This window comes from Delphinapterus leucas, chromosome 8 (genome assembly GCF_059928025.1).
Source record: "Delphinapterus leucas isolate spDelLeu-1000000601 "Yukka" chromosome 8, BTC_Dleu_Yukka2, whole genome shotgun sequence".
Taxonomy (NCBI): domain Eukaryota; kingdom Metazoa; phylum Chordata; class Mammalia; order Artiodactyla; family Monodontidae; genus Delphinapterus; species Delphinapterus leucas.
The window spans coordinates 86,000,758-86,025,013 of NC_143136.1; the positions used below are offsets into that span (position 1 = coordinate 86,000,758).

The following is a 24,256-nucleotide window of genomic DNA, read 5'->3' on the forward strand; positions in this document are numbered from 1 at the left end:
TAATTGGGATTTTGGCCGCTGTACTTCCTAGGCTCTTGGTTCATCTTCTTGAAGTAGAACTTACTATTGGTCCCTCTTTGAGAACCAGTTCAACTAGTTAATAACATTTTTCACTCTGTATTATAATTATATCCAGGCTTGAGTCCAGAAACTATATTTGGGTCATTTTAATATCACAAAACACTTAGCCTAATTTTCACAATGTAATCATTCAATAAATGCTTGTTGAATAAAGCAAATTCGTTTATGTTTTGCCGTCACACAGACCTTCCTGCTCTGCACATGCCAAGCATATTCCATTTCAGTATCTTGCTGTGCCTGCTGCCTGGAAGGCTTTAGATCCAGGTCTGCAGAGCCTCCTCCCTCTCTTCTTCTGGTTTCTGTTTAGATGTCATCTCATCATCAGTGAAGCGTCCTCAGTCAACTCCATATAAAATCCTGCCCTTCCCCAACCCATCCTCAGCAGCCCTTACTCTCCATTACCCTGTGTTATTTTTCTTTATAGTACATGCCACCATCTGATATACATTTACTTGATGATTGTTGTTTTACTCCAATTAGAAAGAAATTTCTTATGATAACAGGAACATTTGTTTTGTTGCCCAGTTTATCCCCAAGTACCCGGAACAGTGATGGGCACGTAGCAGGCACGATAGATATTTGCTAAATGAATGAATGGTAAAAACTAGACTGAAAAAGAAAGTAAACATTCATTTGTGGGTTTGTTTATTGTTTTATGCAAGCAATGGTATTGTTACAACTTTTATGATATCAAATCATTAATATTGCTCTCAGAAAAATAAAAACAAATTCTATTTTTTATAGATTGTGCCTGTGAAATCTAATTATGGATTAGTATTTGTTTTAAAAATATTTGAATGCCAAGCATATTCAGTTAGAAAACACTTTTATTATCCATGCCAGCTTAATTTTTAAGGCAGTGAAATGGAAGACTGTCATTTCAGCAAGCAACTTATTTTCATTTGTGAGAATGGAATATTTTGAATATTCTAATTGATTTTTGAGGATCGTTTTACAAGAAAATAATCCTTGTTTATATTTTCTCAGAAAGGTGTGAGCTTATGACTGACTTTGGATAAATGTCTGGAAGAGCATCAGTCAGTCCCAAAGTAAAAAATGTCAGTCTTGAGATACTGAAAACTTTAAAAAAGACCTGATTAAAAAAATTATTTTATATGTATATTTAAAGTTTACAAAGCAATCTAGACTGCTGATCATGAGCTCAGCCTTCTCTTTTATTGTATTTTACTGCAAATTCACTTGGATATTTTTCCAGAAATCTGAAGTTTGTAATTTGGCAGTAAAAAACTTGGTTATCAAATCAATATTATTATTATTTTAAAAAAATTTTATTTATTTTATGTGTTTATTTTTGGCTGCATTGAGTTTTTGTTGCTGTGTAGGGGCTTTCTCTAGTTGCAGAGAGCGGGGCTACTGTTCGTTGCGGTGCGCGGGCTTCTCATTGTGGTGGCTTCTCTTGTTGCGGAGCACGGGCTCTAGAGTGCAGGTTCAGTAGTTGTGGTGCACGGGCTTAGTTACTATGCAGTATGTGGGATTTTCCCGGACCAGGGCTCGAACCTGTGTCCCCTGCATTGGCAGGCGGATTCTTAACTATTGCGCCGCCAGGGAAGTCCTCAAAATCAATATTATTATATGGCTTTTGGTGTCATAAGAATTCCCATTTGGAAACCCATAGAAACTCATTTTTTCTCACCATAAACTTTATCTGTCACTTTTCTGTAAGGTCAGAGTACTAATGTTGGAGGTGATCTGCTCTGGGACAGAGAGTCAACAAATGGGCAATAAAGTTAAAAAACGCCACGTGGCGCTTTCCTAGGATTAGGATTTCTTCATATCAAGTTCGTGCTCGTTTTAAAATATGGAAAGTTATATATTGATAGGTGTATTCTTAGTGTCCCTTTAAAAATAGATGGAATGATAAGCTTGTCTCTAATTTTTCATTTACATGTTTCATATTTTTATTAGTATTTTTGTGTTTTCTGGAGGTTAATTTTTAATTATTTGTATACTTTTAGTGGTAGGTTGTTTTCTTTCTACATTTGTAAGTGAAGTGTTTCGGTATAGATGGTTTTAAAAATGAAATATGATGAAACAGTTACATTGGAAAACAATTCCAGGAATAATAGAGTTATTTCTTACTACTTGAAAATGAAACATGGTGTTTAAATTGTAAAAAGTACTAGAACTTGGAGGCTCCATTTGAAAATACTTCTCTACTAAGCCTGAGTTGCCATTGAGTTAATATTAATTAATTAATTAATTAAAAATAACAGCTTTATTGAGATATAACTCACATGCCATAAAATTCAACTTTATCAAGTATCCAGTTAATATTTATTGAGTATCCATTCATCTATTGCATGTATCTAAATATAGGAACGATCTGAGTGGTTATGAGAGGAGACAGTCTTTTAATGTTGCAGGACGGTGTCTCCAGTAGTTGGATAGCCAATGAGTCTCTTTCTTTTTTCAAACATGTGTAACACATATGGATGATAATGCAATAACATTTTTCTTCTTTCGTAATACAGACACTTTGGAAATTAAGTGTGAAACTAGAAGTTCTTTCAATTTTATTCACCTTAATTAAATATTTCCCCTTATTTCAAGACGCATACCTAATTATTTACGGCTCCAATTAATTTTGACATTTCACTTGAACTTTAAAACTTTGAGTTTGTGCTATACTTACCCATGTTCCTATTCAAAACCATAAGTACCAAAATAATATTTTAGTTCTTAACACGATCTGTCAAAGTACAGCTCCAGATTTCTTATATATAGTAAATAAAGATCTTGATCTGTTTATAATTATTTAATAATTAGAGTACATTTTTTAAAAATTTATTTATTTTTGGCTGTGTTGGGTCTGTTGCTGCATGCGGACTTTCTCTAGTTGCGCGGAGCGGGGGCTACTCTTGGTTGCGGTGCGCGGGCTCTAGGGCGTGCAGGCTTCCGTAGTTGTGGCTCACAGGCTCAGTAGTTGTGGCGCACAGGCTTAGTTGCTCCACGGCATGTGGGATCCTCCCGGACCAGGGCTCGAACCCGTGTCCCCCACATTGGCAGGCGGATTCTTAACCACTGTGCCACCAGGGAAGTCCCTCGAGTACATTTTTAAATTAATTGAGTATTACTTTTATTTCATGCATTAGGCAAGCAGTATTTGCAAAATCAAATTATAGTGTTTGTGACTAACCCTAGCTGCATTAGTTTAACCCTTGATGATTATTTTTTAATAAGTTTCCTTATAGCAATAGCAGTTAAAATAATTTGAAAACCACTTGCAATCTCCTGAAGGGGAGTAAGCCTTCAGTAATTGGGAAGTAGTTTGTTATTTCAAATGATTTGGCCTCCTTCCCTAAAGTTAAGAAAAATTTATAGTTTCTTTTAAGTTGAAACATATTCAGTGAAGATAACTTGAAGAATAAAATGAAGTATAAAGAGAAAAACAAAATCACTCATAATTCTACCATAAATGATTATTTATATCTACCTGTGTGCATGTGCACCCTCTCGTTTATCTAGTCATTCCGTCATATATTTTAATACATTCATTTCATGCAGTCACACAATAGTAGAGACATTTTCCCATGCCAGTAAACAGTCTTCATTATGATTTTTGATCACTGATCAGTTGATCATAAGAAACCCTTTTTTTTTTTTTTTTTTTTGATATTTTGATTGTTTTCAATTTGGGGCAAAGACTTTAAGAGAGATTCTTGACAAGTTCCAGAGTTAATTGTTAGAAGTGTTATTGTTGAATCAAAAGATATGCATAGTTTTCAAACCTTTTGTATTATGTTCAAATGTGATAGGACATTTTAATACTTTCAAACAGATCTAGCCTTATGCATTAGTAGAGTAGGTAGCAGCCTTCAGGCTGTGTTTGCAGGACTTGAGAAGGCTCCTTTTAATTCACAACTATTCTCATCTACAATTAACCCTTGAACAACTCAGGTTTGAACTGCATGGGTCTGCATATACCAGGATAGTTTTCAGTAGTAAATACTACAGTACTCTAGGGTCTGTGGTGGGTTGGATTCGCACATTGGAAGGAACTTACTATAAATTATACATGGATTAACCCCCCTCTTCCTCGTGTTCTTCAAGGATCAACTGTACTTTGCAGATGGCTGAAATTTCACCATCACCTGTCACTCCTTTGTCTCCTACAGGTACTCCCAGGAGAGGTAACACATTGCGCCTGGCAGGCATTTACTCTGAACAATCTGAAGGAGTTTATCTGATATTTTAAATTTAGTTCTTGCAAGTAAAGTTTAGAAACAAGGCAGGAAAAGGGACATTAGAGCATTGAGCAAGAGCGATAATAAGTGGAAGCAAAGTATTTCTTTACTTCATTCAGTTCTGCTAAAATCAGTTGAACGACCATTATATGAAATACAGAATATTATATAGCTAGTTTTAGGAGTTTAAGTTATTATCTCTCTCAACAGTGATTCAGGCTGTTTGTTAACTTTGTATGCTAATTAATCCAGTAGAGAGACTTAACGGTCCCAGATATGGAACACATATATGCCAGTAGAGATGCAAGGGGGAATTAATTAACTCCTAAGCAACCTTACTCTGTTTGAACACACTGTTTGCAAACTGTGAAATTATTTCCTTAAGAGATAGGAGGATGCAGAGTGCGGCTTTGAGTAGTTTGCAAAGAATACTCTGTGCTGTAGGGTCTGCCTCATTAGACCAAATATTTGTATTATTGGAATGTCTCCTTGAAAAACCATTTGATAAAGAGATAATAGTGGCAAGCAAGGCCACTAGATAGATAAAAGTCATAGTGCTTGCTGCAATCTGGGAACTTTGAGCTATTGCTTCTTATCTTCTTTTAGTGGAAACTTGTGTGTCAGATGATATGGGCCAGCCTGTGCAAAACTATGGAGAATAGTAGACCTTCTAGAAATTATATACCCTTGTCTGTGTAATTCCTTTACATTACTCAATAGGCTCATTCCTAAATATCTTCAGGATATTAAAATCCCAGTCTATTATTATCAGACTGACTCTTTCTCTTATAACAGTGAGTAGCTAATGATATGCCCCTTGTGATATTTAAAAATAGTGATACAGCTCTCATTACCACGTCTATTAGCCCCAGATTTACTCAGTCCTGGTCTAAACTGGGTTTTTGGGCTTTTAAAAATTTATCAGTAACAATCCCTAGACTGTATCTAGAGATGACTTCTTAAACCACCAATAAATGTCTTAGACTACTGGCAAATCAGAAGATGCTTGAAAAATATATGGCAACTAGAAAAAGACCTGTTACAATAAATAAATAGAAGAAAACGCACTTTTAACTAATGCTACTTCTAATAAATTTCTACATTCATGTGGAACTTTGGAGATGAGAGAAGTGACACTAAATATTTTAATTGATACATCTTTATGGTTTTATTGATTTGGATCTTAAAGGACAGATTCTAATACTGGCTTCACTTCATACTTCCTAACACCATTTAAAAAATATGTTACTGCAGGGTGACTTTCACTGATATAAAATGAATTTTAAAATATTAAAGGTATCTAACATCAGTACTAAGGATTTCTGTTTCTGGCCCTCTGCTCCTCTATGGAAATTTCTTTTTCTTCTCCCAACTGTTTACCTGATACTATTTTGCCCCCTGATTTTGCAGTTCTTTTAAGTTGATTTCCCTCACTGATAAACAGATTTAGTTGTGAGATTATGTCCTTTTTATCTTTCACTGGAAGTGAGTAAATCCAGAACGTTATACTTGGTGACATTTATTTCAACTCATCAAGGGAATGCCACCCATGTTTGCTTGGTTTGCTGCACTTCAAATAGGACATTGAGAATGCTTGAGTGTTAATGTAACTTTGCTATCTTTGTTTCAGAATTAACTGAAAATGTGACATGTGCCTCCCACTTGGAGAGGGAAACTTCTCAATAATTTTTCTTTAGTTAATACATATTAAGTTCTTAAAAGATGTTTGAGTGAGAGGCACTAGTGCCAGGGTAGTTAAGAATCTGTTAGTCATTTTGTTTTAAATTTGTTTGGTGTATATATTTATAATTACCTTGCACAAGCTAGGTCTGAGTTAAAATTTGGCATAGAAGTCCACGTAGGGTAGCAAGATAATGCTTCTGTCTAATAAAAAATGTCAGTCTAATGATTAAACCGGTTGAATCCTTCCAGGTTATAGACTTGACTGTCCTTTGGTTAAATATTCTTACAGAGTCCAGTCAGGTCAGAGAAGGTAGTTGGCCATGGTATGAAACATGATTTCCAAACACCTCAGCAGGGCTGTTGGCAGAACTGTTTTCCTTAGAATGAGGTGTGTCCTTTTGAATACAATAAGATGCCACCTGTTATATTTAGATAGTGATAGAAAGTGTGCATTACGTTCTGTCCATGAGAGTAAATAGTACTTAGTGGTAGTAAGGGGTGATTATTTGTGGTTGATAATAATAAAGGTCTTGGATGAATTAGAAAGAAATTGTCGAGGCCACTGCTAAAGGGTTTTATGTGTTTATAGACTCAATGCACATTTGTTGAACACCTTCTGTTTGCTACGTGCTGGGGGTATAGTGATAATCAAGCAGACCTGGTCAGCTTCCTCATGGAACTTAATATCCAGGGGAGGAAATGGGTATTATGTAATCACTCATGTAAATATAGTCTACAAGGGGTAAGTACTGAGAAGTACTACAGATTGTTACATCAAGGGGACCTGAACTTTGTTTGATGGTGACTGTAGCTAATTATGAAATAGACTGAATATAGCCCTATGGCTGACCTCCTCCCCTCCCCCTCCACACCTTTCTTGCTATATGAATCTTGGATATTGTCTTTTGTCCATCCTATTATCCTATCAAAAAATTGCCAGTCTAGAGCTTGGGGATGAAGGATAAGGGTTGTGAGGTGAGAGGAGGGATGATTATACAGGACTCAGGAAGAAGTTACAAAAGTTTGAGTTTTGTGATCCTAACCATTTGGTGTTCAGTTTTGTGTGACTTATACCAGCGATGTCCTAGATTTACAAACTATTGGGAGTTCTTATTAAATGTAATATGCAATAAATATATCTATCATCTTATAGTGACATTTACATTCCACATGCATATACATTTATACTGCAATATATACCATTACGTAGTAATAATTATTAAATATTGATATTCAATCCAAAAACTACAAAGACTAGGAAATGGAGGCACCTTCTACTTAGGTCATATCAGGTACCTGGAATGAAGTATAATGGAAAGATATGTGAATATGGGGTTAGAAACCCTGGGTTTAAACCTTTCTCTCTCACTTATTCTTTGATGCCAGTAGTCTCTATATCTTCTTCTATAAAAGAGAAGTGATCGAACAGTGGCACCAGCCTTCCTTCCATCTATGATTCTGCAATTCACCCTGGCTTCTCCACTTAGGGGTCCATATCCGAATGGGTCAGGTAGCCCTATTTTCTCCCACTGAAGCTGATTTGCAGCCCATTTCAGGAAGGTGGGAAACTTGGAGAAATGCCATCTTGAGAAAGCAAATGCATTATTCATCTTGTCAAACTTTTATAAAATGCATAATTGTTGGCAGAAAGTATTTAAAAATGCCTTTTTTTCTTCCCTGTTGAATAAAAGCCTAATTACTAAATGTGGAATGGGATCTCCAGATTGATGGTGAGGGAATTGGTTACTCATCCTACTTCCACTTCTAGTATTAAACTAGGATGATGATAGATCAAACAGAATAAAAAAACGGTAGGTGATTTTCAAAATTCATGGATCTCAGAGATATTCTCTTAGGCCGTGAAACTTGCTTTGGCCTAGAATTCAGTTGCTTATGGTGTTTCTCCCACATCTTTAATCACTGTTACTTCTGTTGCATTAGTAGGTTAAGACAAACACGCATCTACATGAAAATAATTTATTCATTTCAGTAAATTCAGTGAACAGTAGGAAAAAAGAATAAGTATTTGAAAGAGAGTATAAAATGTGTTCAGGGGCTTCCCTGGTGGCGCAGTGGTTGAGAGTAAGCCTGCCGATGCAGGGGACACGGGTTCGTGCCCCGGTCCGGGAAGATCCCACATGCCGCGGAGTGGCTGGGCCCGTGAGCCATGGCTGCTGAGCCTGCGCGTCCGGAGCCTGTGCTCCGCAGCGGGCGAGGCCACAACAGTGAGAGGCCCGCATACCGCAAAAAACCAAAAGAACAACAAAAATGTGTTCAGATATACTAGCTGCTTGATTTGGTTTAGGCTTCAGGAATAATGGGAAATCACTGGTAGCACGTATAGTGCTGCCTGACACTGGTTTGCTCAGGACCTGTGTTCAGGTGAAAGCAGTGTTACTTCTTTAAGGGCAGAATCAACTTCCCATTTCCTCCTGATCTTCAGTTCAACTCTACAAAAAACTTAGTGACATCCATCCACTATATAGCAGATCCTGGGATAACCCCCAGGAAAATAATGACATGATCCTCATCCTCCAAAGTTTTTACAGCCCCACAGGGAAGCAGAACATGAAAATAGAGTGAAACAAGTAAAATGCTACTGTACAGAGTAGAAAAGAAGTCATGTTTAAGAGAAGTTCTGGGAAAGGCTTCTTGGAGTTGGTGATTCACATGCAGAAATTTTAAGAAAATTTCATCAGGTGAACTTGAAGGAAAGGCTGACGGAAAAGAGATAAAGGTGTGAAGTCACAGAAGTGTAAAATACACACATGTGAGTGTGAGTACTTGGTATTACTACGATGATCCTGGGGAAGTGGGGGAAGAGGATTGAAGTCAGAGAAGGGGAAGCAAGGCTGTAGTGAAAAGAAAGGAATAGACAAGAAAAGGAAGGTCTTAACTGCCATGTGTAGCGCCTTGGGTTTTGTCCTTAGGTGATGGAGATATGGAAGGTTTTTGAACATGTCACTTCATGATCAGATTTGCATTTTGTAAGATTATTTGTGGCTGGATTATGGAGAATGGTGTGATGGGAACTGGATTGCGTGGTAGCATGGAGACTTAGTTAAAAGGGTAATGCAATAGTTCAAATGAGTGATGAGATAATTTTCTGGTATAAAATCTCAAATTGATTCATAAATACACTGCCACATTTTAAAATGTCAGCAAATTGAAAATATTTTTAGTATTCAGTAGAACTAATTTATTGCACTTTTATAGTGTAAAATTATTCATGAAAATGATAGCAATGAAAAATTGAAAGAGGGTTAATATTTTATTTGTCCGTGGATTTAAAGCAGTACACTAAGAGAAAAATTTTCACAGTTATAATTTTGCTATTAATATGGAATATTACTCTACAAAATGTAAGGTAATGAATTTGTTTTATATATATATACATATATATATCTAGTTGTTTGTGGAAATTATGCATATTTGAAAACAAGTGAATGATGTCATACTGTCGGTACATGTAGGTATTTGTCGAATTTGCCTTTGATACTGAACTGATAGTTATAACGAAGACTTTGTATTAATTCAAGTCATGGCATAAGTGATGGATATTTTTAAGCAGAAAGTTAAATCCCAAATCGAGAAAGAATGAAAATATTTGTCAGGGAAAATTAAATAGCCATATATGCATATATGACTGTAATTTTAAAAAGAGCACGTGTTAAAAGATCATTGCAAATCATATATTTGGAACAGCACATTTGAAAATAGCTTTAAATTGTCTCACAAATAGTGTGGCATATAAGTCTTCTTACCAAATCTTGGTTTTGGTGCATAAGTCCTCACTTCTTAGTTATCACAGCAGGAAACAAAAGTCAGAGTTGATGAAATTAGAATATCCATAGCCTTGTGGGGGAATAGAATATTAGAGTGCTACATCTTTTTCAGTATGAACCCAAGATTAAAAAAAAAATGTTGCTATTTGAGTACACAGTAGTATACAAGTTATCATAAATGTTAGGTTGTATGCCCCATAATCAAATGGAATAATGATCAGTTTCTGTTGTATGTTATCTTCAATTCAAATTAATGCCCAGGAATCCAATTTCATGCCTTACTATTGGTCAGACTTTCTTTATTTGTGTATAATATTGTAAATGCCTATAGTTTTAGGATTGCAAGTTTATTGCACTGGATTCAATGTTAGATTATTTATCAGTCTTCAGAGATTACATTGAAGCTTTAGGGGTTAGGATGTATTTGCTATGCATGATTTTTATGAAATTTTTTATAATAACTTTTTCATAGGATCTGTTTATCCTTGTCTCTTTTCCCCCCCATGTCATAATAGAATGTATTATAGTACTTTGAAGAAACTTTTTCAGCAAAATATATTTTTACTACACATTTACTCTTAATAGATTCTGTTAGGGGAATCAATGACAACATGTTTCAAAGCAGAAATCTTTTCATGCTTGGTTTTTTTTTTTGTTTAATGAGATTTCAGGTATATTTTAACAACTGGGGTTTCCCTGATGAATCATTAAAATAAGTGAGTGGGCTGGAAGGTAATACGAACTTTTCTCAGTACTGCCCTATTTTACTCTGCTGGGTTATTGGTTGCTTTTTAAGTAGAACCTGGGTGTGTTGGAGTTGGTGGTTGGAGGTTCAGAAGGGAAGAAGGGAAAGGGTCAGTTAGGAAATGCTAGGTAAACCTCTGATGACCTATCGGGAAATCCTACTCAAATTCTGCTTTCCTCAATTTACACCATTTTGTGTTTAAGCTTTCTATTTTTGCTCTGCCAAGCTCAACTTTCCAAGTACTGTATATAGGCAAATAGAAAATATATTTTCAGCAATTGATTGAAGTTTAAGGTATCAAGCCATGTGTGGATTAGCCTGTGAAATCAATTTCTCATGTGTGTGGGATTAAAATCGTTAAAACCATCATCACTGAAACCGTACCTTCCTACAACTAATAGCAGTAAGGTGTCTGTGGAATATATTAATACAACACATCCTCTAATTTAAAATTATTACTTGGTATTTGGTTGGAAAATTATTTGAATATTATAGGTAACTGCATTGACATCATATATGAGGGCTAAATATGGGTTTCTAATGTGACTTAGCTTTAGTTTTTAAAAATCCACATGAGATATTTATACTTAGCACATCTTTTTCAATAAATCAGTGGCATATGGCAAATTTCCTTTAGCTATACTGTTTAAAAACAAAAAACTGAACTACCACAGCAGTTATAACTGCTGGAGGAGGTAGACAAAAATGTAGTTCACCTTGAAAATGATCATGGCTCAAGGAATAAAGAAACTGGGTCAAGCTTAAAATAAATGCAGGTACGATGACAAAAGTTTTAATATAAATTTAAAAATATTCACAGCATTGGTTTCAGGCTACTTTTGTTCTTGGTGATCTTACCAATAATGCATTACTCATTTTTAATTGAGATGACTCTAATGGCACCTTTTCATTTTGGTCAAAATATTTATATGAAATACTATTGTGATTTTTCACCTTATATTCCCTCTTAATTGTAAATGTACATTTTTGGAAGGCAGATAATTCTCCAATATATCATTTTGACCTCTGGTAATCTTAAATAGAACTTGAAGTGGTTTAACATTCCTGTGTCCTAGCTATCACTTTGACTCTTTTTATATTGCTAAATTAATGTTTAGCATTTAACCACGTATCATTAATTCATAGTATTGATAATGAATTAAACTTTCATAAAGCTTTAATAGTGTAGCACGTTCTCATTCATCTGGTGTCACTGGGGAATAAAAAATGCTGAAGAAATGAGGTTTTTTAAAACTAAAGCTTACTTGTTTAAGCAGAAAAACTTAAAAGCTGATAAAAATTTTTCTGAAACATTTTTTGTGCTCTTTTAGGGAATTTGAATGGATTGACCATTTACTCATAAAATATCATCATTCTAGTGTCATGTAGAAAGGACGTGGGCTTTCTGTTTGGTGTTTATTCTCCAATGTGGGAAGTTTTGTTTGTTTGTTTCTTCCTTTTAAAATGCCATACCCCTAATTCTAATATACTTACTCCGTTTAATTGTTTCAGGGCTTAAGGTCTGTGGTGGTACATGTGCTAATGCCTTAACAGATTCATAAATCCAGGCACCTATGTAAGACATTTCGCTGCATGTAGGCTCACCCAGCATCTTTTGGCAAACACCTGGCCGCAGCTTCCTGCCATGGAGGAGACTCTGTCCTTCCCCTGGAGTGAGGACTTTCAGTGTTGAGGCCCTGTTACTGCTGCTCCAAAACACTCACTCTCCAGTAGCCATTGCTAGTGGTGCAAAATGTCTGTATTTACCTGGCGTGCTCCTGAGAATCTATTATGTCAGGTGACCATCTTCAGTTTTCTGGGATTACTGCTAAAATGGGCAAATGGTGTACTCCCTTTATCTTTTAGTAAATTCCAGCGTAGCAGCAAAAATCCTTTTTAACACGGTGTCTTTTTTTTTTTTTCCCAACTCCTGCTCATGTTTCCAGCAGTATTTTCTAAAACAAAGCTCAATGAAGCACAGTGAAAGTATTATTTGAGCAGTTCTTTAATGTGCTGTGATGACATTTGGTTTGAATCTTATATTTAAAAATCAGGTTCCCCTCTTTTGCTTGCACCTAGTGGGAATCATCTTTCTTCCAGGTTGTGCTTAAAGAAGACTATAGGGGAAGAACAAAATTTCTTCTTGCTGCAAAAATTGCAGTAGAAGTAAAAGGGGGAACTGCCGGGATATGTCTGTCTCCACAAAACAAGCAGAACAAATTTCCATGAATCAAAGCCACTAAGTATAGTTTTCAGAGGTGGTAGGACATAGTTACTTTCCCTAGAAAAATACCCCAAATGCAGGCACACCCGTTGGCCACTAGAAGAATGCTCAAGTAAACGCTAGTTCAAACCTGTACATTTCACTCTTCTTACTGCGCTATTAAAGGGGTGGAAATCTGCTATAACTATAATCTTTTTTCCGCTTTTCTATTTTTCAACCTCCCACACGCTTGGTGTTCAGTTCTGCTTAGTGAGTGTCTTGAATCTACAGCAGCACCTACACGTACTGCCTCCACAGTGGCTGATAGTTTGCAGATAACTCATGATTCAGACCCATAAGAAACATCTGTAACTATAGGGCATGGTACGTGCTCTAGATTAATCATGGAAAAGGGCAGAGCAATGAAGAATCAGAAAGCTTGTTTTTTTCCAAATATTAATGTTGCTTTCTTTGAGGTTATATATGAGTGGAATATTCTCTAGAGTGGTTTATCACATTCCATCACTTGGGGAAATATCTCAGGTCATTTTTATAAGAACCTTTTAGAGACCTTTTAAGCATATACACCTTAGTGTGGTTAGGTCAGAGGAAATAAAGCAAGATAGCAGATATCTGTCATGTGATGCAGTAAGCAAATTAGTGTTAAACTGCTTTTATTTTTTCTTGAAACCTTTGATATAATTTTCAAAATTGCCTTTCACTAGTTTTTCATTTGCTTTCTAGAAGTTTCCTTCATTTGAAGGGTTACTGGCTACCATTTTGTTAAACCTGGAGGCTGTTTTGTTAACTTACTGAATACAGCATTATAAAGTTCAAGTCACCAGCCAGCCTGAAAAACTCGAGCTGCATAGCGCAGTCTCTGAGCTTACTTCTTGCCCACAAAATCTGCAGTACTCTCAAATTTGTATTTGAAATACAATCTGCTGATGGGGAATGGGTAACACCCACTGCCTTTCAAATGCATGTGTATATCTACTTTTCCCACCTTTCCTTGGTGAATAGGGAGCTGTGTTTGAAAAGACCTGATTTTAAAATGCTGGAGGATTCTATCTTTACTCCTTAAGTAAGGTGGTTTATCCTAATAATGGGAGGGGCAAAATACCTTATTTCTGTTTGTCAGCTGCTATGCTTCAATTTTATCTTCACATCACACCTCTGAGGTTAGTACTTTTATCCCCATTTTAGAGAAGGTGAGACTAAGTCCTACAATGTTAGGTAGCTTGTCCAAGGCCCTACAGCTAGGACATGACAGAGCTGAGCTTCAAACCTGTATCTCCCTAACCCCAGGACTCATACCTTTTCCACCCGAGGAGCACTGCTTCCTATTTTACAGATAAGTGAAGTATGTGTTTGTATCTTTTCCCCAAAAATGCTCATTGGAAGATTTAAGACATCAAGAAGTAAGCTTTTTTCACTTCAGTCATTTTTTGAGAACCGTTTGAGACATTTTGCTTTGAAAGGCAATTTAAGCAGGCATTGCTTTGACTGAGCAAAGTAAAGCACAGTTTTCTTAGTTAGGAGCATCACTGAGTTTTTGAGACTAATAATTTTGTGGAACAACATTATTAAGGAAAGCAATATGCTTGCTGAACGAGTGGTGTTTACTTAAGTCATAAAGGAGAATTCAAACATCTGGAATATTTTTAAACAATGTAGTTGTTATGTACCAAGTGATATTTCTTATTTACTTCTTACAGGAAATAGCATATAATTTGAAATATATAAAAGTTTTTACGTTCATACATATATTTTTATCTCACTGAGCACTTTAACAAAAGTGATATTATTAAAGTAAAAAGTTGCTTGACAGCCGATTCTCTGTGGTGAAAATTTTACCACATCTTTAATAGTAATGTTACTTTATCGCTCTTAATGCCTTTGTTGTTTAAAGTAAGGTTGTAGAAACTTTGCTGGTTCACAAGCATATAGCTTTACCCTACTTTTTCGGTCTTCCTTTGGGGGTGGGATATTGACAATACTGAGGAAGTGGTCAAGCGTCTCAAGAAATTGTATCCTAAAGATTTTTAACACTAGAGAATAGAGATTTGAATATGAGTGTGCTGTCTTCTAAATATGGACTCGTTGGAGGCATTGGTAGCTGATGAATTTAAAGATGGATTAATATGAGAGTTCCAGAATCAGAGAATTCCTGAACTGGAAAGGCCCATGCAAATGAAGGGCTCTTGGAGTGAAAGTGTTAGTTAGGACATGAGTTCAGTGACTGTCCAAGTCTAGATAGAGGTCTAGGCCAAGCCAGTGCTGAGGTTACTGAGTCAGGGTCATAGCCGTTCCAGCCAGGAAGTGAGTGATCACAGCGGGAGAGAACTTTAAACTTCCTGGGTAGGAGAAAAAACTGAGTCATTGTGGAAGTAATCTTAAGACGTGAAGAAAACACAAATCAGAAAAATAAAGCATCTTTATTTCCTCTTATTAACATGAATGGTATAAAAATATTGATTCCAAAGTACAAACCTCAAGTGTTATATACTTTTTAAAAAAGCAGGACAAGCCTATTTTAAAAAGTAATTTGTCTGTAAACGACTTTATTTGCTTTCTGGGTATAATATTTTAACATATTTATTTGAAAATATTTATACAAATTTTTTTTTTGCTTAATATCTAGAATCTGTGAAGATTTGAAAGGGCCAATGAGTATTCTCATCATTGAGGCATTCTATGGAGGGTCCCATAAACAGCTGGTGGATCTGCTTCAAGAAGAGTTAGAATACTGTGTTCTTTATACTCTTCCTGCAAAGAAATGGCACTGGAGAGCACGGACATCGGCTTTGTACTTCTCTCAGAATATTCCCACCAGTGAGCATTACAGGTAATTAGAGCCCAGGCTGCGTCTCCAGCCTGTTTTAAATGTACTTGTTCTAAGGAGGTTGCTTCTCTGTTGGCCTCTGTGAGATTTCTTCCAACTATGGAATTGGTCAGAATGACTACAATAGCTATTCCTTTAGCGACAGCAGAGCAGCCGAGTACATTTGTACTCTGAGGACACCTGGTCGGTAGGAAAGCGGATTCATTTAGAGCCTGCATGCCTTTTCTCATTTGTCTTGTGCTTTTATCACATGCACGTGTGGGTGTGTGATGACATTTTTTGGCCTGAGATGAGAGTTGATCTTGTGCACATTTGGTTTTTGCTTCCATAACCTCCCATGCCTCTTTTAGTGAGTATGCTGTTTTAGGGTGTCTGCTCTGTACTAGGAGCTAATGTTGGAAAGATGGATATGACCAAGGCCTGTGCCCTTACAGGCTTTAAAGACTATTCAGAGATGAGTAGTTTTTAAAGTGTCATGAGAGTATGAAAAGGGGAGAAGTTGATTTTGACTGTGACAAATTGGACGTCGCTTTGTAGAGTTGGTCAACTTTGCTTTGTCTGGAAGGATGAATAGATTTGGGGGACACAGGCCTCAGTTTTGAATTTTGAATTGTTAAGAAGTGGGAACTAGGGGGACCTATTAGAAGGGCTTACGAGACACACTGAAAAGTGTGGATGGGAAATACCGATTCCATTTTAAGGAAACAGTAGAATGGAATCCTCCTGAATATCCTTACTGCCATATGTCTCCTGATGGTTAAATAGTGGAAGATTATCCTACTGTGGTTTACATATCTGATGTTCTTACCGTTCTGGGCCCTTCTGTGTAGGACTGCATTGGTGGTGGCAGGAGTCGGGAAGGCCAGACTGATAATGAATGGAGTTCGAGCAGCTAGGTTGTTAGAGAAAGGGCACGTTGCAAGCTGCAGTGCTCACCTTGGCGTCAGCAGCCATTTCCATCTGCTGCTGGTTGTAAGGTGGGGCAGAGACAAGGGAGAGAGCAGCTTGAGATTTAAATGTAGGTTGCTGTTCTTAGTAGTAATTTGGGGGATTCAGAAAATAACCCATTTGGTGTATAAACGCCATGCATCGCCTCTGAGAATTCAGATTGTCAGATGGAACAGCAGTGAGCACTCAAGTCATGTTGCTTGGGATTATAAAGGTAAAAGCTGTTTGGGGGCATATTGAGAATTTTGTATTTTTCTAATCTAAAGTGTATTTTTCCTTATATAATTTAATGTTTTATATTCTGATAATCACCAAGTGAGTATTGTGGATTCACTAGTAGTATTAGAAATTTCAGTGCATGTATCAATACAAAAGTTTTCAAGGCAATGACAAGTGAGTCGTTGCCTTGAAACAGTGCTAAACAGGATTTTAGCACTGTTGCTGTGCTAAAATTGATTGTTTATAGTTGCTTTCACATCTCATTTAATTGTGTTTTCTCAGCACCAATTGCATTATATTACTTAAGGTCAAGTAATCCTTGGCTTTATGGCACATTTTCATTTAACATTACCATTTGATATAATACATTCATACATACCAAATGATATAATACATTTCTACAATGATTTGAGCATTGAAACAAACCATTTCTGTATCTGCTGTTAGATTTCATTTTGATTACGCAGTGTTTTGGAATGGAATTTTTGTATCACAAATATATGTGTGTGGATAGCATGCAAACAAACACTTCTGTGCCCGTGGCTTCCCCACTCCGTTTGAGGTCTGAAGCATTTGAGGTAAAACATCACATTGCTTTTTGAAGCAGTCTTATTTGGGAGGTAGATTTCTGAAAGATGGTGTCATAAAATATAAAGTTTTACTCTCTGATAGCCATAACCTCCAGGTCCTAACAGTGGTATCTGTGATCTTTCAGACTCAGCCATTTAAGCTGCAGTTAATGGTACTTATTAATCTAATCAGACTTCACTAAAACATATACCTCACCAGTCTGACTTACAGTTATATTTGACTAACGATAACTTATCTACTCTTTACCAAATAACCTTTCTGAATACTTTTAGAAGAAACAGCAGCAGCTTGAAAACTTATATACGAAGTTAAAAAATATGTTCACTCAACCCTAGATAGAAGTGCAAGAATGACGTTTTGTTACACCAGATAATTCTGATCTCTGTGGAGACTTTTAAAGATATGAAAAGTTCTTGATTTCTGTTTACTTACTCTATTTGTACATTTGTCAAATGAAATCACCAAAATTCATAAAGATAAAATGATTAAGCACCAATATTGCATGCCATGCAAAAACTACTCTGAACTAGTAGGAATGTGTCTGATAAGAAAGACCTTGAATGTAGGTACACAGGTTATTTTTTTTCAACATCTGTACACATAGTCATTGTTTTTATAAGCTCGTTATCTGGGTAATATTTTATTACTAAAAGAATAAATTGCTCCAGCCTAATTAATCAGCTTGATTCTGCTTTATCTTGACAGTGAAAAGAATACATCATGATTCACATTTAGAGCTGTTTAACTTTTATTATAGATTACAAAAGCTCCACAATTTATTTTTCTCAAAAGTAGTTTGGTAATTATTAGGTTTTATTAAAGCCTTGCCTTCTGGAAACTTCACAAAATGCAGAAAAATGTTTCTGAGGATGGGCCTCAAATTTCATGTTCTGAAATGTATGAGTCATTTGTCCCAGCATCAAGCATTTCTACTTTCTTAAAATATACCTAGAGTAGGCATCAAAGATATTTCGTTCTTTTTTCTTTCTGCAATGTCTTTACTGAACTGAAAGAATCGCTCTTACTTAAAATCATTTTTTTCACTCTCAGATGCTTACTGTTATATTTTCATTCCATCTGAGGTATTGTGGCAGATACTGATCATTGCCCACCTAACAGCCCTTCTTCCTTGTTAACAGAATTAGTTTTCTTTGGCGTGGCTAAGTACCCAGCCCCTGGGAGTGAAGCTTGATGGACTTAAGTCGGTCATGATGATTCCGTTCTCTGCCAGATTTTCCCAGTTTTCCTTGAAGCTAGTGCTGGATTCTGGCAAATTCAGTTTAAGTAGATTACTTCTGGGGGTTCTTCCAACTAAGTTTTTTAAATTTTATTTTGTGCTTTACTTATAAAAAGAGAAAGCCATCTCCCCTTCTCTGCATTTCACTGTGGTTATGATGTCTATAACTAGCAGATGACAAGATGAGGACAAAACACCTGAGCTGCCATAAATGGCTGATGAAAGGCTGGAATGCTATCGCTGCCTAGTACCCTGAAAACCCTCTGTCCCTAAAACATCTAGCTATGTTTTGTAAAGCGTAATAAATTTCGTTTTAAGTTCATAGCCGAGCAGAGTAAGAGAGGATCTGGAGAGGGATTTGGAAATTAGAGTGGTCACCTTGCTTTGAAGCCGTGGCTGCGTAGTTTTCACAAAGGGGACTGGTTAACTGAGTTATGTTATGTTCTTGAAATGAAATACTGTGCAGCATTAACCTGAATTAGGAAGCTTTCTGTGTCCTCTTATTGGAATCTCTCCAAGACAAGTGACCAAAAGTAAGGTGCCAAAGAGTGTTATTGGTGCCATCTTTGGTGCCAAGAAAGGACGTTATAAGAACGAAACAATGGAAGAGTGCATTGGAAATGAATGAAGATACTTGCCTGGGGATTAGTGTAGCAGAGGTTGTTGGTGCCCCACCCATATCCCTCTCACCTTTCTCTTGTTGTGTGCCCTGGCCAGCTTCCTGCTGTCAGTCTCTGCAGCCCTTTTTGCCTGGGGGAGTAGCTGCTCTGCCAGTGCAGGCAGCAGGCCCCAGTAGCCCTCCGCCAGTGATCTCCGCCCCCTCAGATGAAATCATTCTGAAGTGTGAACAGGAGAGAAATCATTAACAAAGATTCCTCAAAAACCCTGTAAGTCAGGAAATAAAAGCATAATTCTAAATAATTCATGGGTCACAGAAGAAATTATAACGGATACTAAAAAATAGAACTGAGTCATAACATACTGCATATCACAATGTGGGTTGCATCTAACTTGACAGTCGTAGCCACATCATCTTTAATAAATTTATTTTTATTATTGTCTTTTTAAATTGTGATATGCAGTGCCTTCTAAAGCTTGGCCCAGGGCAGGGCTCCTCTTACTTTAATCTGGGAGGAGTACTGGGAAGGAAACAATAAAAAGAGTAAAAAATAGTGAAATTGAAAGCATATATATGTGTGTGTGTGTGTGTGTGTGTATATAATGGAGATGAACAAACTAAAATTAGTGATTTTGAAATAATAAAACAGATATAAATCCAGGCATGCTTTATTTATTTTTTTAAGGCACAGTTCATTTTTGGAGTGAAAAAAGTATAACTACAGATATGACACAGATCAATAAAAAGGAGGAAATACTGTTAATAATTTTATGTTGATACATTTGCAAACTTAGACAATATGGATAATTTCTTAGAAAAACATAACTTCTAACACCTCACTCGAAATAGAAAATCCGAATGGGACTATAATCATTAAAGTTGTTGTTACATTAACTAAAAATCTCGCCATTAACAGACAGAGGCTGGGTCCTCGTGCAGGTTGGTTTACACCAGTGCTTCTCTGTCTCTTTCCAGACTTGCGTTACATGAGATCAAGTGTCTAGTTTTTTAGGTTTTCTGTTTCTTGTAGCCATACTAGTCCTAATTGGTGTTGATTATCATTATATCTCCCTTCCCTACTCCCAACCCTTGACCTTTTTTTTTTTTTAAATGTCTAAGGAGGGGCAAGGAAAGCAAATAGTTGGATAGAAAATAAATTGAATGAAAGTTCAGTTGGGTCAAGTAATGTATAAAGTGAAATTCAAGCTTAAGGTGATATTTGATTGTTGATAATTCTGTTATGATTTGCCATTTTCTTAAATGGTACCTTGACTGTGTCTTTTCATTAAGCAGATTCTCTTTCAGGGAAGCTGTGATTTATTTATTTATTTTTGTTCTTAATTGAACTATTTGCTGTGGAACATTAAGCATAACTTTCTTTGGGAGAGTGAACATTTTTAACTGATATGAAGTACCTATGTATGTTTGATGTTTTTAGCTAGCCTTTGTGAATAAAGATATGGCTAAACTAGTGAATATAGGTAAATTAATAAGGAAGGTGGTGGTTTCTCAAACAATTCTTTTATAAATTAATAATTCAATTACTTTGCTTCGCAATTATATCTTGTTTTGAATTGTTACCTCTTGTTAAAGATATAACTTTCTGAATAATATAATAATACTTTAGTAATAAAACATCATTTTATTAAAATGTACCTTTCTGAATAATTTAATACCATCTTAATCATGAAGACATCTTTATATTAGTGTGCATCATAGTTGGGAATATAAAAGTAAGTGATGACTTGTTAAGAATTTGTAGGTAAGTGAAGTATTGTTAGGCATACAAAGGGCAGTCATTTTGCATCTCTATAACCAAGGTAAGATTTGATGGATTTAAATAATAGTAATAATAGCTAACATATTGAACATTTACCATGTAGTAGACATTCTACAGTCCTGGAAGCTAGATATTGTTTTCCTGGTTTAGCAGAGGTAGAATCTCAGGCTTAGAGTCAGTTTACTTGCACTGGGTTACACAGCTAGTTATAGTAGATATGTGATTTGAGCTCAAGTCTGGCCACTTGCAAAGGCCATACACTGTTCGTTCTTTTTAAGCCCATGCTTTTAACCACTATGCTATCTCATTAGCTTGCTGAAGTAGGTTAATTAAGTAAATTAAGCCCGACTACCTCTTGATGAAAAAATACATTACTAGATTTCTCTATTAGAAGTGGGTGGTGGTGCCTCTTGGGGTCTTGAGAAGGGATATAGTTCTTGAAACTTATTGGAGGCTGATATCTGGGAACCAAGAGTCTTTCTAGGTTTGTGAATGTGATTTTTTCATTTTTGCTTAGCACATTTCTCTTTAACTTTTAGCGATAGAAGTCACATGTCATTTGAATTTTCCTCTTGAGGTTTTTCTTTAAATCCAAATGAAATGCTACATGTGATGCTTTTTTAAGATCTTCGGGTAAACTCATGAATGAAAATAACATTCTTGTTTGTGGTGCTCAGTACCTGCCATTACCAAATTACCCTCAAACTGCTATACTGTGAAGTTCTCTACTTGGTTTATGAACTTGGCTAGAGACAGCATTCCAGTACTGCCCAGCTCACTGCCCTTATATCATTACCAGTTGCGTACAGTTCTTGGGGTTTGGATGATGTTCTGACACTGCGTAAATAATATTATCATTAGGTACGATGCAGCATCCCATAGTCTGACCCATATGTGACTCTTCCATTTATGAGAACTGGCCGAGAGTTTCCTTGTCACCGTTGCCCAGCCGGCCAGCTTCCCTATCCTATACTGCCTAATTGTGGGATTCTCTTTTGGTTTGTTTTTCTACCGATCTGCTCTTGTGTCTAGGCAGTGCACACAGCAGCTTTCCAGTATTTGTACAGTGCTTAGGGCTTTGTTCACAATATTACATCTCAGTGAACTCTCCTCTGATTGACAGTATAAAACCATCTGGACTTTTATGTTGAAAAGGTAGCTGACCCCAATGCCACAGAAATAGTATAATACTGCACACCAAATAACTAACCATTCAGTCAGTCTCTGTTTCTCTGTCTCTCTCTGCCTATCTCTCTTTTCTCTCACTTTCTTCCCTCTCATATACAAAGACATGCACATGCACATGAATGATTAACTTTTAAATTACTGTAACACATCCTTCATTGCAAAACTGGAAACTGTGTCACAAGCATCCTAAAGGAGGGTTTCCAGACTTTATCTTTTCCAGTTTTCTTTGTGTTTCTTTTTCAGTGCTGTCAAGAAGTAAAGTATTCCAGTAGCAAGAAAAAAATTTTTTCATGTTATGGAGTTCATAGTTTATTCTCACCATCAACTGCTAATTCCAAAGTGTTTGTATACTTAGTAGCAAGCACTGTGAACCCACTGCTTCCAAGGAGTGAAGCACAACAGTGGAACTTCAAGTGCATGTTTTTAATATTCCTTCTAGCATATTTTAAAAATAAAAGAAAATTTCACATTTAAGATTCTATACAGCCCCCAGGTAACAGTGCATCAGGATATAAGTTATTATTTTGAACAGACTCTGTACCTTAAAGACCTATAGGATAAATCTCCCATATATTTAACCTTTGAAATTTGACAACTGTATTTTAAAAGACAAACTGGATGTTTATTACACTTTTACAGAGGAGAGAAAATCATTATTTTTAATGAAGGAAATGGAAAGAGCAAAAAAACCCCAAACACCCTTAAATGGATGCAAAATCATACTATTGTATAAAAATGCTTTGGCTCTAGAGTAAGGACCTTCACAATTTTGCTTTTAGAAGTCACATGCTTATTTTTCACGTAACAATTGAAACTGTGAGTCTGATCTTAGAGTGCTTCTAATCTAGTTGTTTTAGGTATTTTCATTGCACTTCCACTCCCAACATTTGTTTGTTTATTTGAGAAAGTGTTTCTGCTTTTATTAAGGTCTTAGTCAATGAAATATGTTTGCTTTGGGAGCTGTATAGGGTGTGCACAGGTCTGAGTGTCTGACATCCTGTATTCAGGGCTTCTAAAGCTATGGTGCAGATACTCTGGTACCTTTCCCTTCTCTTAAGCCTCCCCTCTTAGGGAAGCTTTCATGCTCACCTATTTCCTTGGGATCAGATTTGGCCTCCTAACCATCTTTGGACACATTGTCCTGTTTACTAAATGGCCAATTCTTGTGCAACTCTTCTTTGTTTACACTCTGGTTCTTTCACATGATGGACCTGCTGGCCTCCTGACCAGCCAGCCCACAAAGATAACTGCAGGCAGAAGGCGGGAGCTGAATCAGGTCTTGTGCTTACAAAAGAGCATACATGTCCCTTTCATTCTTCTGTCTTTCTGAAGAACATAATCCTATATTTTAGTAAATTTTTTCCTGTAAGCAGTCTTTCCTATGTTTCTCTTTGTTCACCATCTCATGCTGATCATCAAAATTTAACACTCCCTTTTGAGGAGAAATTCCTGGTGACTGAATACATGTAGTTGAGAGAGGGCAGGAGGGTGGGATGGTTTGACCAGACTAGGTATCTTTTGGTTCTTTTCTAAGCTTATTTCCATTTTTTTCCCCTTCATCAGCATGTATTAAGAACTTTTATGTCCAAAGCCAGTGCCTATGCGAGCACTGGTGATGTAAAGGCAAAATCGACAAACGTGGACGTACAGTGCTGACACTTAGTAAGCATTTAGTAAACTCTGTTGATTGAAAGAAAATTTAATGCCTGTATATCCAGTTGTTATACTAGTAATTTGGATTAAATAATCCCTGATTAAAAACCATCAGTGACTTCACCTTGCGTACGTAAAAATCCAGATTACATATAGGGCTCATAGGGCCCTGCCTGCCTCTGCAACCTCATCTCTGATCCCTGACATCTCACTAATGTGCTGTAGTAGCGGCATTGGCCTTGTTCACTTACTCTGAAATGTCAAGCTCTTTCCTGCTTCAGGTGCTGCTGCTTCTTGCTGGTCCTTCAGCTGGTAACGCTAACTCATGTCCCCTCCCCACACCTTTGCTTACTTCTTCCCATCCTTCACCTTCTCAGAGAGGCCTTCCCTGATCAGCCTATCTAAAACAAGCCCTCTATTTCAGCATCCTAAATTAATGTATATTAATTACATTGCATATAATTTGTAATTATT

At 36.5% G+C, this 24,256-nt stretch overlaps 1 protein-coding gene across 10 annotated transcripts in view; it reads left to right on the forward strand.

Moving 5' to 3' along the window:
- The window catches only part of QTMAN (queuosine-tRNA mannosyltransferase), a 451,841-nt gene that overhangs the window by 90,587 nt on the left and 336,998 nt on the right, over positions 1-24,256 (forward strand). For 9 of the 10 annotated variants that reach the window (XR_002644005.2, XM_089916865.1, XM_022569666.2 and 6 more), the window contains one exon: positions 15,347-15,550. Coding sequence is in view for 8 of the 10 variants with exons in the window: in XM_089916865.1 (XP_089772991.1) it covers positions 15,372-15,550 (179 nt within the window). In the remaining 2 variants the exon portion in view is untranslated. Of the gene's footprint in view, positions 1-15,346; positions 15,551-24,256 lie in introns of those variants that run through there. The other variant, XM_089916861.1, reaches the window with a different exon arrangement.